This window comes from Jaculus jaculus, chromosome 2 (genome assembly GCF_020740685.1).
Source record: "Jaculus jaculus isolate mJacJac1 chromosome 2, mJacJac1.mat.Y.cur, whole genome shotgun sequence".
NCBI lineage: Eukaryota > Metazoa > Chordata > Mammalia > Rodentia > Dipodidae > Jaculus > Jaculus jaculus.
In genome coordinates, this window is record NC_059103.1 from 2,500,189 (window position 1) to 2,518,132 (window position 17,944).

Below are 17,944 nucleotides of genomic sequence, written 5' to 3' on the forward strand. Positions count from 1 at the left end.
GGCTACTTGCCAGTTTAATGTGACTGCCCACCTGACCATCTATTTTGTTTTTCATGTGTATGTGTGTATGTGGTATGCATGCATATTTGCATGTCCATATGTGTGCAAATACATGTGTGTATAGTCACTTGTGTGTGTATGTGAAGGTCATTGGTCAACCTCAGGTGTCTTCCTCAGTTATGCTCCACCTTATTTATTGAGACAGGGTCACTCACAGAACCTGGAGTTCAGCTCCTGCTAGACTAGCTGGCCAGTGAGCCCTAGGAACTCTTTCTCTGGCTCCCAACTCTGGGATTAAAGACGTGAGCTGTCACACCTGGCATTTACCTGGGTTCTGGGGGGTTCAAACTCAGGTCCTCACCTGTGCTTGGCAATCACTTTTCCCACTCCCCAAACCCCATCAGAGTGTCTGAGTGGTAAGAAATGTCATGGTCCACTCACCAGGCAAGACAACTGCCTTGTCAGTCCACCACATTCCCAGTTTAAGTTGGTTCTGGCCACCTCTCCACGGGTAGATAGATACTTTCCATTAAGTCTTTTGACATCTTGAAAATAGCGAGCAGCTGCCCATTACTTCCAATCTAGACCTTCCCGGGGGGTCCCAGGACACAGGTGAGAGCCATTGATCTCCCTTGAGCCCTCTCTCTGTTTCCTCAACTCCCGCTCTGTGAGCAGAGTGGAAAGCGGAAGAGCCTGCTGACCAATTTCACTTTTCCATGTATTTATTTGCCTTTTAAAAGAATTGTGCCCTGCAAGATAGTCCCAAGCACACAAGCATAAAAATACAAGCTACAAAGGCAGAATAGAAACAGCATGGTGGCCAGAGCAGCAGCGGGTGCCTAGCACACACCTGCCTGCCCATCCCTGCCACCGTCACGCTTGCTGCGCCATCAAGAGAAGGCAATTGTGAGAGGCCCGCCTTGATCCACGAAGGATTTTGTACACAGAAATCATCCCCTAAAAATAGCATCAGAACACTTTGAGTCCACATGTCTCACTGTCTTTGAATCCCTCTGGGCTGGCTGAGGGATTAAGAATGCAAACAGGGCTGGAGAGATGGCTTAGCAGTGAAGTCAGTTTCCTGTGAAGCCTAAGAACTCATGTTCACATCTCCAGGTCACCCATAGCCAGATGCACAGAAACACAAGTGCACAATGGTGCACATGCGCACGAGGGGACGCACGTGTCTGGAGTTCATTCACAGCAGGCTGAAGGTCCTGGCATGCCCATTCTCATTCTCTCTCTCTCTCTCTTAAAAAAATAAAAAAGAAAGAAAGAGAAAAGAATGCAAATACTTGTGTAGTGACACACATAGCCTTCTGAGTGGGTTGCATGCCCGCATGAATGAGTTTAAAAGGCTAATGATGTCCAGAAAGCCCTGGAGCCCTGATGTACCCTCAGGGCTGGGCACAATCCCATTTTGTCTCCCATCTGCCCATCTCTAGGATGACCATTGTTCTGTTTAGACATCGGTCACCCATTGGGAACAAAGGTTACCCTCGTTCATGAAGCAGCCAGAGGAGGCCAGAGTAGACCTAGAGAAACAGCCTTCAAGGGTTAGCATTGGAGCCCATGGACCCTGAGTTCTCTCTGCCCTGCCCTGTCCCCAGTGCCCAATCAGCATATATAAGCCATCCACAGTGTTAGGTCAGCATGTGTAAGCCATCCACCTTCTCCACAGCATGGCTGGTGTCTTCTGGTATTCCCTGAAGGCCTCCTGTGTCCTTTAGAACTTGGCCACAGGATGACTGCCTGCCATTAAGACATAGGGTGCCTCCCATCCTTGTAAGCTAGTGCCTGGCCCATCCCTGTTTATAGCATAGACCATATATGCTGATGTCTTAATTCCTTCCCTACCAAGGTCCCTTGATGGCACATGCTTGCATTCTGAGTGTCTGGCATACAACAGGCACTTAATAGGTATATTCTGGCTAAAGACATACATGAAGGATTAGTGTGTGTTTGTGTGTGTTGGCCATTGGCGGGCCTCCTGATTCCCCTTTTATTATGAATGAGCACATGCCCCTGACTTCTCAAGGAATTAACACTGAAGGTGTCATTGCTCCTCTACCCACCTCTTCCTTCCAGGTCTCAGGTCAGAGATCGCTTCTTTTTTTTAATATTTTATTTTTTATTTCTTTATTTATTTGACAGAGAAAGAGGGAGAGAGAGAGAGAATGGGTGCACCAGGGCCTCTAGCCACTGAAAATGAACTCCAGACATGAGCGCCGCCCCCTTGTACATCTGGCTAATGTGGGTCCTGGGGATCAAACCTGGGTCCTTTGACTTTGCAGGCAAATGCCTTAACTTCTAAGCCATCTCTCCAGCCTGATATTGTTTTCTTTTTAATGATTTTGATGATGTTGGAGAACACAGCCTATGAATTCATATAATCCTCTGCGATGCACACATTTTTTAAACTACCTCCAAGAACTCTTAGATCATCTGGTATGGGTATCAAATAAATAAGTGTTAGTGGTTCATAAAGGCTGTCAGCACAAACCAAATTGCACACATCCAATACGGCATGTTCTTTTTATTCCACACAATTTTTATGTTCTTCTGATTTACATATCTCCCCTACTATTTGCTTATTTGATTTCCTCTAAGTAAAATACATTTTTTTCAGCAAATGTTGCTATATATATAAAATAATAGGTTTTCCGCAACGGTGAAATACCTCGTCTTTAAAGATAGAAATATTTGCAGATCTGTGATTCAAACCAATTTGGGTGCTGCTGGTGGCAAAGCTGATTTGGAAGACTGCTGGCCCCTGGGAGTTGCTGGCATAATAAACACTACACATATACAAGCCTGAATGAATCAGGGACATGTGCCTGATCCTTGGGCCCAAACAGGCCTCAGGGCTCCACAGTAATAACAATAGGAACTGGGGAGGTGGCTCCGTGGGTGAGGCGCTCAGCACTCGTGAAAAAGCGGGGGGTGGGAGGGTGCATGCCTAGTACAATCCCAGTGCTGGGGAGGTGGAGACAGGAGGCTCCCTATGAGTTGGAGTCTAGCTGTATGGGTGAGCTCCAGGTTCAGTGAGAGACCTTGTGTCAAAAATCAATAAATAAATATCATGGAGAGCAATTGAGGAGGATACCCGACAGCAACTTCTGACCTACACACACACACACATGCATGCACATCCCCCACATGTCTGCCTGCACACATGAACATGCATACGCATGCCTGCGTGACACAAAAAATACACATGTGCAAAAATTAAATGAATGATAAGAACAATAATGACACCCCACTAAGGTAGGGCATCTCACGGTTCTCAAAGGTCCTTCAAACGGAGGTCCATCATATCCCCATGATTTACTGAGATGGCAAAAGAATAAATAAACACATATACAAATAAATAGCATGAAAAAAAAGTCTCATTTTGTTGAAGGATTGAGAGGTACTTATGGCTAAACAGTGTCCTTCAAAATGAGCCTAAGAGCCTGTTTCTCCTTCCCGCTCCACTCCTGCTAAAAGCCACTTTGTTAGATATCAAACTCGGGAGCATTAGATGTGAGCTTTTGGAAAACAAACCTTCCAGCGGCATGTCCTCACGCTCGCCGGTCCTGTGGTTAGTCGCTTCAGCACCAACCTGTGTGCTGTGTTGAACCTGGCTGACAAAGTGATACCTCATGCCCATGGTGGGTGTGGCAAGGCTGATGGCACCCACGAGCCCCATGGGCCTGGCTGAGCAGGGATCTTCGTCACTTTACTAGCTGGGGGACTCTGGGCAGATTACCTTGCTTGTCTGCCTTTGTGTGCTCAGTTACAGATTGGGCACAGGGCCACTGACCTCATAGGACTGACTATTGCAGGAACCAAGCTAAAATTCAGAGGGTGTGTTTTGCACTGCCCGGGGCATCTAGTTTACATGGGCTCTTCTTGTACTCCCTCTCTAAAATTCCGGATTATTCCATGATGTGTATTGTAAGTTAGCGGCAGAGGTCACCATCATTACGTACGGTCACTCTGAGGGTTAGTCTTACTGTTCCTTTTAGTTTGCTCCTGTCATAATGACCAGAGCTGGGTCCTAGGATGACCCTCAAGCCGTCCCGCCCTATTAAGCAACCTGCAGGACCAGGATCCTAAAGCCTTACAAACTGATTAATTGTTCAGTCATTTTAAAGACCCAATTAGCATCACCTCTCTCCTCCTGAAATGAGAGACTAATTCATCGAAGCCTGGAGTACAGAGAAAACCTAATTTACTAAGATGACTGGAAGATGCAGAGCCCCAGGCAGCCAGAGAGGTGTCTTCCAATACAGCCACTCTGACAACGACATAATAAGGAGCGAACAATTTAAGTCTGCCCTCCACAGTTATCAGGCCCCATCATCTTCTTCCCCTGCGCAAAGTGGAAGAAGATCGGCTTGACCAAGCCGTCATTTGAGCAATCGAAGGAGCAAAGCTCTTTAGGTGGGGGAAGGCCGGCCTGGTCCTCTTCGGCAGGAGCAGTTCCCACTCAGCCACGATCTCACCAGTTGCTCAGAACTGTGTCTCTCACGTGCACGGCCCCTCATCTGCTTCCCTTGCTCTGTAGGGTCGTGTCGCTGTGGCCGTGGTTAATTTCTAATATTACCGTGGTGTAATTGGCTTGGTGGCAATTTCCTGTTCCCTTTAGACTGCAAGGTGACTCCGCACCAGGCTTCCTTTCTATTGTCTCAGTGTCTTCCGTTGTCACCCGTTTGGGCTGCACTGTCTGTGAGTCACTTAAATCATTTATCTCCTTTCAAAGTTGGCAGAGGAACACTCGGATGCAATCTACTCCGATTAGATAAGACTTTCTGGAATGGATTCAGAATATGTGAGCGCCTCATTTGTCCGCTATTGACAGATTGGTCAAGGGTTTCACAAAGCTTCAGCGCCCAGATAACCAGTGCTGATTTAAAGGGAAAGCTTACATTTCCAACATCTACTAAAAGCCTCTTTGAGGAGTCATACAGGCGCTTTTCACACAGGACTGGGGCTAGAACTGGGAAAAACAAAATCATTTCCCAACCCTGCTTCTGTGGTGTGTGAAAACCGCATCTTGCACTGGGGACACTGGATGTGGCTCTGAGCAAGGGCTGTGGGGACGAGGGCCCAGTGTTTCTCCACAGGGCAGGTCTAGTGGTGTCATCTGGTGCCACAGGGCTGTTAAGTGTGGGTTCCCTCACTAAATGTCTTGAGACAGCTTTATTTTTAAGTCCTTTATTGTTGTTTTGATTTTGGAGACATGAACCAGGCTGGATTTGAACATGCCATATAGCCAAGGCTGTCCTTGATCTCCTGCCTCTACCTTCCAAATGATGGGAGCCTTTGCAACTTATTAAACTTTATTTATTTGTTTATTTTTTTATCCTAATGCATGTGTATATGGGCAAGTGCACATATGTGTAACTGTAGAGGCCAGAAAACAACCACACGTGTCATTTCTCGCAGGTACACTATCCACCATTTGTGAGACGGGCGCACGCTGGCCTGAAATCACAAGTTATGCTAGACTGGCTGACGAACCAACAAGGATCCTGCTGTCTCTGCCTCCCTGGTGCCAGGATCGCAGGCTAGCACTTGACACCCGGGAGTGTCTTTATTTCCTTTTTTTTTTTTTTTTTTGCATATGTATGTGTGTGTGGTCTGTGCATATGTGGACTCATATATGTGTAGGTGCGTGTGTGCGTGCGTGCGTGCGTGCGTGTGTGTGTGTGTGTATGCACGTGCGTGTGGAGGCCAGAGGCCAATGTCAACGCCGGCGTCTTTTGTCAGTTGTGCTCCACATTCCTTGTTGAGACAAGGTCTCTTACTGAACTTGGAGCTCACTGATTTGGCCAGAATGACTGGCCAGCAAGTCCTAATTATCTTCCTGTGTCTGCCCCTCAGTTCTGGGCTTACAGGCACCTACCATCAGGCCTAGCTTTGACTTACGTGGGTGCTGGGGTCTGGACCACGTCCTCAAGCTTGCATGGCAAGCACTTTACCAACTGATCCATCTCCCCAGCCCATTAAACCTTTCTAAAAGCATATTTTTTTAAGCCAGTCATGGTGGTCCATGCCTACAATCCCAGCATTGGTGATCCTGAGGCAAGAGGATGGATTTGAGGCCTGCTTGTGCTACACAGTGAAACCTTGTCTCTGAAAATATCTTTAGAATTTTTTAAACATTTTATTTATTTATTTGAGACAGAACGAGGCAGAGAGAGAGAGAGAGGGAGAGAGTGGGTGTTCCAGGGCATCCAAATTGCAAACCAGCTCCAGACATATGTGAGCCCTTGTGCATCTGGCTTACGTGGGTCCTAGAGAATCAAATTGGGATCTTTTGGCCTTGCAAGCAAATGCCTTAACTGCTAAGCCCTCTCTCCAGCCCCTAGAATTTCCTTTTTTTCTTAATTCTGTAGTAGTCTTGGGCTCTTGGCTGCCATTACTCTACTGCTCTCCTGGTCTGAGCCGACAAGTTGCCTTTGTGTGGCTTGCTTCTGATTACCGGGGGAGAGATAGGAGATCATAGCCCCAGTGACTACAGTCCCATCTGCAAGAGCGCGAGCAGTTCCAAGGTAAATACACAGGTACAGATGTGAGCATGATCCCCGGACAGTGAGCGGTGCTTGACCGCAGACGTGTTCCATGAGTGAACTCGGGATGAGCACGTGTAACTGGGCCCGCTCTACACAGTGCTCCCCCGCCCCAAAAGGAAGTCTGTCTACCTCCCGTGACGACTGCTTCTCTTTTTATTTATTTATTTTTGTTTATTTTTATTTCTTTATTTGAGAGCAACAGACAGAGGGAGAGAAAGAGGCAGATAGAGAATGGGAGCGCCAGGGCCTCCAGACACTGCAAACAAACTCCAGATGCATGCGACCCCTTGTGCATCTGGATTACGTGGGTCCTGGGGAATCAAGCCTCCGACTGTGGTCCTTAGGCTTCACAGGCCATTTTGATTAACTGCTCAGCCATCTCTCCAGCCCATGGTTCTCTTTTTAACTATTTATTTTTATTTATTTAGGGGTTGAGAGAAAGAAAAGAGAATGTATACGTATGGGTGCACCAGGGTCTGTTGCCAATGAAGTCCAGATGCATGTACCACGTTACACATTGGTCTCTATGTGGGTACTGGGAAATCAAACCCAGAGGTGCAAGGCTTCACAAGCAAGCTCCTCTGACCATTGAGCATCTCTCCCCAGCCCAAGACTGGCCCTTTCCATGTTTCCTCTCCAAGAAGGGACAGGCAAATAGATGTGTATTAGTCAGGGTTCTCTAGAGAAACAGAACTGCTAGAATGAATTAAATTAAAAAGGAAGTTTAGGGCTGGAGAGATGGCTTAGTGGTTAAGCACTTGCCTGTGAAGCCTAAGGACCCTGGTTCGAGGCTCAATTCCCCAGGACCCACGTTAGCCAGATGCACAAGGGGGCACACGCGTCTGTAGTTCGTTTGCAGTGGCTGGAGGCCCTGGCGTGCCCATTCTCTCTCTCTCGCTCTCTGCCTCTTTCTCTCTATCTCTCTCTCTCTCTCTCTCTCTCTCTCTCTCTCTCTCTCTCTGTCGCTCTCAAATAAATAAAAATAAAAACAAAAATTTTTTAAAAATAAAAAAAGGAGGTTTATTGGATTAGGTTATGGTAGTCCAATAGCAGTTGCAGGCCCAAGAATCAAGAAACCCAGAAGGCCTGGAGGCTTCCTGAGGCGCCGCTGAGTTTCAATCCACACTGGGTTTCGATCTGCGCAGGTCTTCAGTGGACGCTGGTGTTCGGTCCATGCTGGTCTTCAATCCATGCTGGAAGGCAGCAAGCAGCTCCAGCAGCCAAGTGGAAGGAAGGAAGGGGCTCTCTTCACCCAGAGCTTCCTTATATGAACTCCCCTCTGAACTGGGCCCCCTGCTCTGGGGGAAGGGCTTACTCTGGGGGAAGAACTTCCTCCTTCAGTGAATCCTTCCTGGACGCAAACTCGGAGACCCACCCAAAAGGGATTTCTGTGGATTACTAAACAGTTCAAGTTGACAACACCTTAACTATCAAAAAATGTTCTCCTTTTGGTGTGAAACTCCTTGTTAATCCCTCTGAAATGAGTAATTGGAATTGTTTTCTGTTCTGTCACCAAATGCCACTCGTGAGCTCCCAGGGTCCCACTGAGTATTTGGGGTGATGCTGGGGTGAGTGTTGCTTGGTCTGGTCACATGTGTATACGCTGCTGGGGAAAGCTGTTTGGGACACTAGCTCAGTGTCCACACAATGACCTGGCCCACTGGCCAGCCCAGCTTGTTGGCTGTGTACATGTTCATCATGGCAATGTTCCTGCGGCACACGCCTTTAATCCCAGAACTCCGGAGGCAGAGGTAGAGGATCACCACCAGTTTAAGGCCAGCCTGGGGCTATAGAGTGAATTCCAGGTCAACTGGAATAGAGCTTATCCCTACCTCAAAAAAAAAAAAAAAAAAATTAAAGGAAAAAAAATCTTTGTGTTTTCAGGAGCATCTTTAGAGTTGAAGCTTGACACTAGTTACTTGGAATTCATACAGACCTCCCAGTCAAGGGCGCACGCACAGTCCCCAGAATGACCACACTTCAGGCAGACCACCTAGGTTTCTAACCAGCTGGCGAGAGTTTGGGCTCTCTACCCCGTCCCTGCAGCATTGGATTCTCTATCAGTGCTCAGGAAATGGGATTATAATGACCATTGTCTTATAAAGGGAAAACAAATTATGACCAGACCAATAGTGAGATGCTCTGGGGGAATCCCAGACTTAAAGTCCCATGTCTTCTTCAGCCTCCACATCTCAGTTCATGTCACCAACCAGGGATGCGTCGGCCTCCCACGGGCCCCAGCCAAGGAAGCTGAGCGTCTCTGCAGTGTCCAGTTTTTACAGGATTACAGGAGCGGCTGAATTCTTGGCACATGGGTGAACTGACTTTTCCAGCCTCCTTCCAACCCTCCTGGTTGCTCTTTCACCCACAACCACTGAGGGCCCAGCTGAGTCATGATAAGCAGATACTCAAGTGTGTCCCCAGAGATCCATGTGACTAAAAAGGACAGTCCTGTCCCTGGGCTCAAGATTAAAAAAAAAAAAAAAAAAAAGCCATCTGAGACCAGATCAACTCATGACTATGATTTGGATGTACGTTTCCAAGTTTATTCTTGGTTTGTATATTAACTATTGATTGTCAACTTGACAGGATCTAGAATCGCCTAAGAGATAAATCCCTGGGCATGTCTGAGAAAGTTTCTAAATTGGGTTAATTGAGGTGGGAGGACCGACCCTAATTGAATAAAAAGAGAAAGCTGCGCATTGGCCTTCATCCCCCTCTGCTTCTTGACTGGATCACCAGTCGTGTCACGCTCCTGCTGCCATTCCTGCCCCACCGAGATGGTCTATACTCTCAAACTGTGAACTAGAATAAACTCCTCTTCCCTCAAATTACTTTCTATCGGGTATTTTGTCACAGCAGTGAGAGTAGTGACTGATACAGTTTGTTTCCAGTTGGGACCATTCCAACAATTTTTTTTTTTTTTTTTTTTTTTTACAACAAGCCAATTCTATGTAGAGGAAACAAAAAGAAATAGGGCTTGGGAAAGGAAGTGAAAATCTTTTTACCCTGGCATTTCCCTCATCTGGGTGTTTATTGGAAATCTAATGGATGTTTGGTGATTGGAGAGCTCAAATAGAAATAACAGCCTCTTCTCTGATTTAAAACTTAATTCACAGTTAAGGAGAAGACAAGACAACATTGTAGGCTGAAGTTTATGCTTTTTCTGTGTTAATATACAGTGTAGTTGCAGTCTCCGTGAGAAATATTTGCTTGCTTATAAATGGTACACGGGTTAGAGAGCTATGTTTCTTACGTAGAGAGAGTGCAAAACAGCTTCATAAATCTGAAAGTAGAATGAGTACTCTTTTTTTTTTTTTTTTTTTTTTTTTGCAGGATTGGGAATGGAACCTAGGATCTTATGCATGATAGGCAAGCGCTCTACCAGGGAGCCAGACCCTCAGACCCTCCGTGCATTTTCAAATTTGACAAACCCAGTAAAGTGCTAGCCATAATGTTGTCTACCTGTAGTCCCAGGACTTGTGAAGGGGATACAGAGACAAAGGGATCACAGTGCTTCCAGGCCAGCCAGAGCTACATAGGGAAACCATGTAAGAAAAAATAAGTGGGGCTGGAGAGATGGCTTAGTGATTAAGGTGTTTGCCTGCAAAGCCAAAGAGGACCCAGGTTCAATTCCCCAGGATGCACGTAAGCCAGATGCACAAGGTGGTGCATGCATCCGGAAGTTCATTTGCAGCAGCTAGGGTCCTGGTGTACCCATTCTCTCTCACTAACTGCCTCTCTCTCTTAAATAAATAAATAAAATATTTTTAAAGTAAACAAGTGGTGTTAGGGAGATGGTCCAGTGTTCCAGGCCAGCCAGAGCTACATAGGGAGACCTTGTCTCAGAGACTAAAGGGAGGGAGAAAGTGCTTGCTTGCAAAGCCTGCCAGCCTGAGTTTGATTTCCCCAGCACCTGCATAAAGTCAGGCAAGTTGTGCACGTCTCTGTGATCTGAACACGCCTAAAGTAATGGAAGGCAGGGACAGGAGAATCCAGAGCTCATAAACTAGCTAGACTGGCATTCATTTGCAGTGGCAAGAGACCCTGTCTCAAAGGTGAAACAGAAGACCACAGACATATGTCATTGTCATCCTCTGACCTCCATATAAGCTACATGGCATGTGTGTGCCCCCCCCCCACATAAATTTGAAAAAATTCTAATCCCTTCTGTAAAACAGTACTGTATACAATGATTATACACAAAATTTAAAACAAAATTTGAATTGGAGCACAGGGGAGGAGACATGAGATTGTAACCCAAGGGAACTATGACAAGTATGCAATGTGTTCATACAGTAAAGTTCTCAGTTAATAAAAATTAAATTACATTAAAATAAATAATAATGTTGGTTTTTTGTTCTGATGTTTATGATTCCCTAGTAACCACCAGCCAGGAGAAAACCAGAGCGTGCTGGGGGTGACGCAGGGCAAGTGTGGCACCCCTCTCTCCACACCGCCTGGGTGTGGTCATCGAAGAAATGGCCATGGAGAATGAGCACAGAGCAGACCCTGACCCCAGCCATGGGTGACGAGGCCACACACCAGTCCCCACAGCCTGGGACTTTAAGGGCAAGACTGTGCAACAGGGATTTGCACCTTCGTCATCCATAATTATCAGTACAAAAACTTTTTTTTTTAATTAAGAACTTCTTTAAAATTTTTTTAAACTTCTATTTAATTATTTATTTATTTGAGAGTGTGAGAGAGGGAAAGAGGCACAGAGAGAGAGAGAACGGGAGCGTCAGGGCCTTCAGCCACTGCAAACAAACCCCAGACACATGTGCCACTTTGTGCATCTGGCTTACATGGGTCCTGGGGAATTCAACTGTGGTCCTTTGGCTTTGCAGGCAAATGCCTTGACCGCTGAGCCATCTCTCCAGCCCTGACTAATAACTTCTTTGGAGGATTTAATTACTTTAATTACATTTTCATTTTACGGTCATGCTAATGTGTTACTTACCATTTCCATGGGATTTCAGTTAGGCTCTCACTGAGCTTTCCTCTTGTGTGCAACTCCCAAATCCCTATTACCCAACAGAAGATAGAACAGCAAAACCTAATGCTGTCAGGAAGCAGACCCACTCTGTGTGCTGTCTGTCTAGGAAGCGTATGGGCATCCTCCCTAGTAACTTCAAAAGGCAACTGTGCAAACTTCAATCTCAGCTATGAGGCCTTTTCCTCGTCGCAGGCCCTACTGCGTTTCCATGGCCAGTGTCTAGCTGTAAAGACAAATGGTTAACCAAGTTCTGTCTGTAATGTAATGTAATGTCTGTAGTGTAATCCATACTCATAGTCCCCCCTCCCCCAAGAGTCACAATGCCATTACTTGGTGCCGTTCCATAGGGATTAAATCAAATTATGTTCAGAGAACAAAATGCCACTGAGTAGTGGAGTTTGGCTTTCTTTGTTGCTTTGGGGAGAAGAGGGAGAGAACCATTCTCACACCAGCTCTCTACAGCATGGGCACCCCCAGGCGACCTGTCAGTGTGACATCAGCTTTCCTCTTCCTTCTGCTTTTCTTCCAGCGAGCTGCCTCACCCGCCTCAGAACCTCCTGGCTGGCTTGAGCCCCTCGCGTAGTCACACGGTGACGCTGTCCTGGGTTCGCCCCTTTGACGGAAATAGCCCGGTGCTCTACTACATCGTGGAGCTGTCTGAAAACAGTGAGTAGCCAGAAACACTGCTTGTCCTGAACAGAACGAGATGTCTTCCTGCGCTCTGACTGCCCGGCACCTCACTGCTGCTCAGACCCACGGAAGCCAGGGAAACGTGGCAGCTAGGTTGCCTGGGTTGCAAAGCAAATGCTCATTCATAATTTACAAGTGAGGGCAGCCTATGGATCCAAGTTCGATTCCCTGGTACCCATGTAAGCCAGATGCACAAGGTGGCTAGAGGCCGTGGCAGGCCCATTCTGTCTCTCTCTTTTATTTTCCCCCCTCTCTCTCTCCCTCTCTCTCTGTCTTCCTCTTTCTTTCTCCCTCTTCCTCTCTCAAGTAAATAAATAATTTAAAAAAATGTAAAGCCTGCAAGAGAGGGGAACATGAGAAGTGCCAGCAAGGGGGAGAGGAGGGGTTCCTTAGCAGGCACTTGAAGAGGACTGGATTTGGGGACCAGACTTTAGCCCCCAGCAGATGTGCTGCCTGGCAGTGGTGTTCCCGGAGTGCGCGTGTGGCACCTGACTCCCTTGGGGCTGATTTTAGTCATTCACTCCTCTGAGATCTTTCTCTGCCGTAGACTTATCTGGTGTGGCGCAGACCTGCAGGTGCCTCCCTGACCTGAGCTCTCAGCAGTGTGAGCGCCACCCTCCAGGCTACTTTGCTCAGCAGCCCCGACTCTTGCCTGCAGCAAGCTGCGCTCCAGCCCCTCCTTCAGGGTCCCTGCAGGTTTCACTCGTTTTTCCTGATTGCTCCTCCCCATCCCTCCCACCCCACCCAAAGGGCCTGGATCCTGTGACATGCCAGGGCATCTTTTCCTTGATAACTCACACCTCAAGAGTGACTTCCCATTTCTACCTGGTTGTCACACAGACATGGAAAACATCACGCTTCAAACTGCAGCTTGTCCTTTCAACCCTGGCCCTGTCCCCCGCTCTCTCCCTAGCCATTCCAATCTCACTCACTTGCAGCTCAGTTTCTTTGCCACCAAAGTCACAGTCTGGGAACAGTACCCGACGCCCTCCGCTTCACCCACCCCGGCAGCAGCAGCCTTGGCCCTCGGTGTTCTGGGGTTCTGGTGGCTCATCGGTTCGTTCAGCCCTGCGCTCTCCAGACTGTTACCCCTTACCAGGACTCAGGCAGCCGTCCCCTCAGCCCTGCTTCCACTCTTTTGTCTCTTGGCCAGTCTGAGCAACAAGGTTGATTATCTTTAAACATTACCAGGCCAGGTCCCCATGGCTGCACACAACGCCTGCTGCATCAGGATGGAAAGCAGTCTCGCATGCAGTTTCACCTTTCTCCAGACCGCTGAGCTCTGCTCCCCGTGCAGCAACCACATGGCTCCGTGCTGGTCCTGGGATGGGCCACGTGCCAAATTCTAGAGAACTTCCAAGGGGTTCACGAGAGCTCTGTGTAATCTTTGACTCTAAGCTGTAGTCATTTTCTAAGAGACATGCTATCAAAGAAGAAATGAAGGACCTCATGAATTCCAGTCATACACTCTACCATGCCCCCAGCTCCTCACTGGGGGATTCTAGGCAGGAGCTCTGCCATGCCCTCAGCCCCCTCACTGGGGATTCTAGGCAGGAGCTCTACCACTGAGCCACACCCCAGCCCCTCACTGGGGGATTCTAGGCAGGAGCTCTACCGCAGAGCCATGCCCCCAGCCCCTCACTGGGAGATTCTAGGCAGGAGCTCTACCACTGAGCCACATCCCCAGCCCCTCACTGGGGGATTCTAGGCAGGAGCTCTACCACTGAGCCACACCCCCAGCCTCTCACTGGGGGATTCTAGGCAGGAGCTCTACCACTGAGCCACGCCCCCAGCCCCTCACTGGGAGATTCTAGGCAGGAGCTCTACCGCTGAGCCATGACCCCAGCCCCTCACTGGGAGATTCTAGGCAGGAGCTCTACCACTGAGCCACACCCCCAGCCCCTCACTGGGGGATTCTAGGCAGGAGCTCTACCACTGAGCCACGCCCCCAGCCCCTCACTGGGAGATTCTAGGCAGGAGCTCTACCACTGAGCCACACCCCCAGCCCCTCACTGGGGGATTCTAGGCAGGAGCTCTACCACTGAGCCATGCCCCAGCCCCTCACTGGGGGAGTCTAGGCAGGAGCTCTACCACTGAGCCACACCCCCAGCCCTCATTTTACTTTTATTTTTTCTTTATATATATATGTATATATTAATTTTTATTAGCATTTTCTATGATTATAAAAAATATATATCCCGTGTTAATTCCCTTCATTTTACTTTCTATTTTGTGACAGGGTCTCACTAAGTCACCCAGACTGACCTCAAACTTTGTAGGCCAAATGGGCCTTGTACTTTGAATCCTTTGGCTTTTCTAGTAGCTTGGATGACAGGCCTATACCACCAGATCCAGTGTTGGGGGTCCCTCCTTTGTCATCCTGCATGACAGGACTGTGTCTGGGTTTCCCCAGGAAAGCCAGCCAACCCCTTAGCAACTCAATGGGGCCTGAGGTTGTCGCGTGGTGAACTCGCCCTAAATGGTTATTGTCTTAAGGGCAGCTGGGAAGGCAACGTCTTGATCTGCCACCCTGAAATCTCAATCTTTCTCTCTGTCTCTCTGCAAGCCCACATTTCTGTGACAGAGGCACCCTAAGCTTTTGCCACGGCTGTCCCCGCTCACCCTGACCCTCACGTGCTGCCTGTGGTCAGGGTCGCTGACATCATCGCCCCACTCCCCTTTCTAGCCCCTCTTTTTCTCTCAGGAAAAACGTTCCTCTTCTGATAACTGCATGTCTGTCACAGCAGTGCAGTTTGCTTATCATTTCATGGCCAAGGGGAGAGTGGAAATCTCTGGCCCAGGGCCACACAGAGGAGGAACACGTGGCAATGAGCCCCCCACGCCCCGGCCTGTAACTTGGAACCTGCTTGTTTGACCTTTGTAAAAAGTGGTCCCCGGAGCACAGTCCTCCTCCTCCACTTGCACAAGGGCTCCACCGTGAGGGCTGGCAGGATGGTGGGCACACGGGAGTCCCACGGCCTCTTATAGTGGCCACATGTAAATTCTAAGGGTGACTTTAATGTGCCTCACCCAAGCCTGTCCCTGAGGGAGGACTCACAGGCCACATTGTACCTCCGCTTCCTTGGCCTCCAAGTTCATAGCTTGACCACAGCAGCGGGGCTTGAGCACAGCTCAGAAAGGGGCTTCGGTCAGGCCCTCCCCCCTCCCTCTGCACACACCCCTGAGCGCTTGTCCAGGCTCCTAGCTCAGAGAGAGCGGCACAGGCCCCACGCTGCGTGGACACAGCGTCTCTATTTCATTCCTGCCGTGCCAGCCAGAGAGGAGAGGGGCTGCATTATTTATTAAAATAACCTTTGAGAAGATAAGGTTTTCTTGAGGATGTCATGGCTATGTGGCCTGTGATGATGATGCGTGTGGAGCGAATGTGACAGGAGCAGTGTTCTTGTCATCGGAAGCCTGACAGATATCCGCCACAACGACAGCCCCCGGCAGGCATCTGTCTCCTTGAGACAGAGGACTGTGTTGTGTGCGCTTTTGTGCCTCTGGTCGCTGAGCCTGGTCGCTACTCAGCCAATGATATAGCATGCATCTCTGGGAGAGCCCCATCGTGGACTCAGAACGACTTCGTCCTGGACCATCTTCTGGCAGGGAAGTGCTTACCTTCTCCAGTTCATGTCGAAAAAGGTGTTGCTTCAGAGTGGCCTGGGAGACATTTCCCACCCATGTGTGTGACTGGTTCCCGTTAGACTTCGTGCTCAAGTCCCAGGCAGGTTTCATGCACAGCCATCGGCCCATCCCTCAATGTTGTCTGGGCATCTTCTCCACACCAGGCAGTCTGCTGTGGGCTGAGATGCAGACAGGAAGAGATTAGCCTCAACTACAGGCAGGAAGGCAGTGCTCAGACTCATCAGGGGCCATGGGTCACTAATTTATTCCTTATAGATTTAAAAGAAAAAACTTTTGGTGTGTGTGCAGTATGTGCTATGGATGTATGTATATGGTGTACGCATACATATGTGATGTGTATAGCCCATGCACACGCACATGGAGGCCAGGGGAAGATTTCAGGACCCTCCTTTATCCCTCTTCTGCCTTATTTCTCTGAGTCAGAGTCTCTCACTGAATTTGGAGCTTCTTGTTTTGAGTCTAGGCTGGCTGACCAGGGAGTGCCAAAGATCCTCCTGTCTGCATGTCCCCTCCCCAACCAGTGCCTCAGTGCTGGGGTCACAGGAATTCATGCCATGCCCAGCTTTGTTTTGCGGGTGTTGGGGATCAAACTCAGGACCTCATGCTTGTAAAGCAAGCACTGTTGCCTACTGAACCATCTCCACAGCCCCGTGTGTGTGTGTGTGTGTGTGTGTGTGTGTGTGTGTGTGTGTGTGTTGCTGAGGGTCAAACCCAGGGCCTCTGGCACGTGCCAGGCAAAGGCCCCGCCCCCTGTGTCTCACTACCCTTTGATGGCTGGCAGCCAGCGCCGTCTGACAATACAGGACGACTCTCGGTGCTCGTGGGATACTCACTCCACTGGAAATGTGCTGAAGAGTGTCACCGTTCCCTCACTAGCTGGTGGCTCTCATTGGACCCATCTTTGAGTCAGCCCCTTCAGCCTGCGAGGGACATCTGGCGAGAGTCCCAGCTGCCTTGACTTAGGTGCTTCTATTACAGGAGTCATTCCGTGACGATCCCGAGAGTGGATAGGACGGTCACAGCTTAGCCACCCCTGACTGCAGCCATGCAAGATAAGTCTGTGGCCTTGGAAGAAGCAGCAGAGGCCACTGTCAGTTGGTTGATCATGTGTCTTCCTGCCATGGTCAGTAAGAGGGTCAGCTCTGTCACCTGGCTTGTGATAGGATTCTTTTCATTTTATGAGGAACAAGTGCTCTTAAAAAGCAGCTGACCAGGCCGGGTACTGACAGCCGGGGAGAACATTTTAGCAGCAAGCACACTGAAATGGAAATCGTATTTGGCCCACACTCAGCACCGTGCAAGTGGACAGTGCTATATCAGTATGTCCAGCAGTCCATCCACCCAGCTGCTTGGGAGAGCCTCTGCTGCCAGCTCTTCCTTCCAAGCTGACGGGCCGCTGTTCTCTTGGACATGGCGGATCCTGCGGGAGCCAGGGCCAGGTGCTTCCTTACACCTGACCTCCTGACACTCACAGCAGCCCAAAGGGGGCCTCTCCACAGCCCTCGCATCCCTGTGTCGAGAGTGTCTACCCTCTGCAGGCGTGCTGGGCTTCACTCTCGGCAAAGTTGTTGTTTTCTCTGTATGCTTCTATGTTTGTTCATGTGGCATGTGTGTATACACGTGTGTGTGTATGTGCGTGTAGGCCAGTTGTGTCATTTGCAGGAAAGCAATCAACTCCAGAGACACCCTCACTTCTAGCTCACCAGCACTAGGATTACCAACCTACGCCACACCTGGCATTGTACATGGGTGCTGGAGATTCAAGTTCAAGTACTAAGGGAAGCACTTTACCGACTGAGTCATCTCCCCAGCCCCTGCTCATCCCTTTACAGCTAAGGCCCGTTCCTTCTCCCTTTCCACAACCACTAATAGTAACTGTCTGGTTTCTCTGCCCTCCTGCCCCATGGTGTGTCCTCCTCAAGGTCAGCCTTCATTGAGTCACCAGAAGCAGCTCCAAGAAGTCCAGGCCTGGCCAAGAAAACTCCCCTGCCAGAAACATCGCTGAGCTGGCCCCTCAAAGCAGGCTGCATGCTCCCTGTGCACC

At 49.0% G+C, this 17,944-nt stretch overlaps 1 protein-coding gene across 1 annotated transcript in view; it reads left to right on the forward strand.

Annotated features, from left to right (window-relative positions):
- Positions 1-17,944, forward strand: part of Sdk1 (sidekick cell adhesion molecule 1) — a 1,082,085-nt gene that overhangs the window by 792,776 nt on the left and 271,365 nt on the right. Inside the window, exon 14 of the mRNA XM_045142963.1 lies at positions 12,092-12,228. Within this exon, the coding sequence (XP_044998898.1) occupies positions 12,092-12,228 (137 nt within the window). The remainder of the gene's footprint in view (positions 1-12,091; positions 12,229-17,944) is intronic.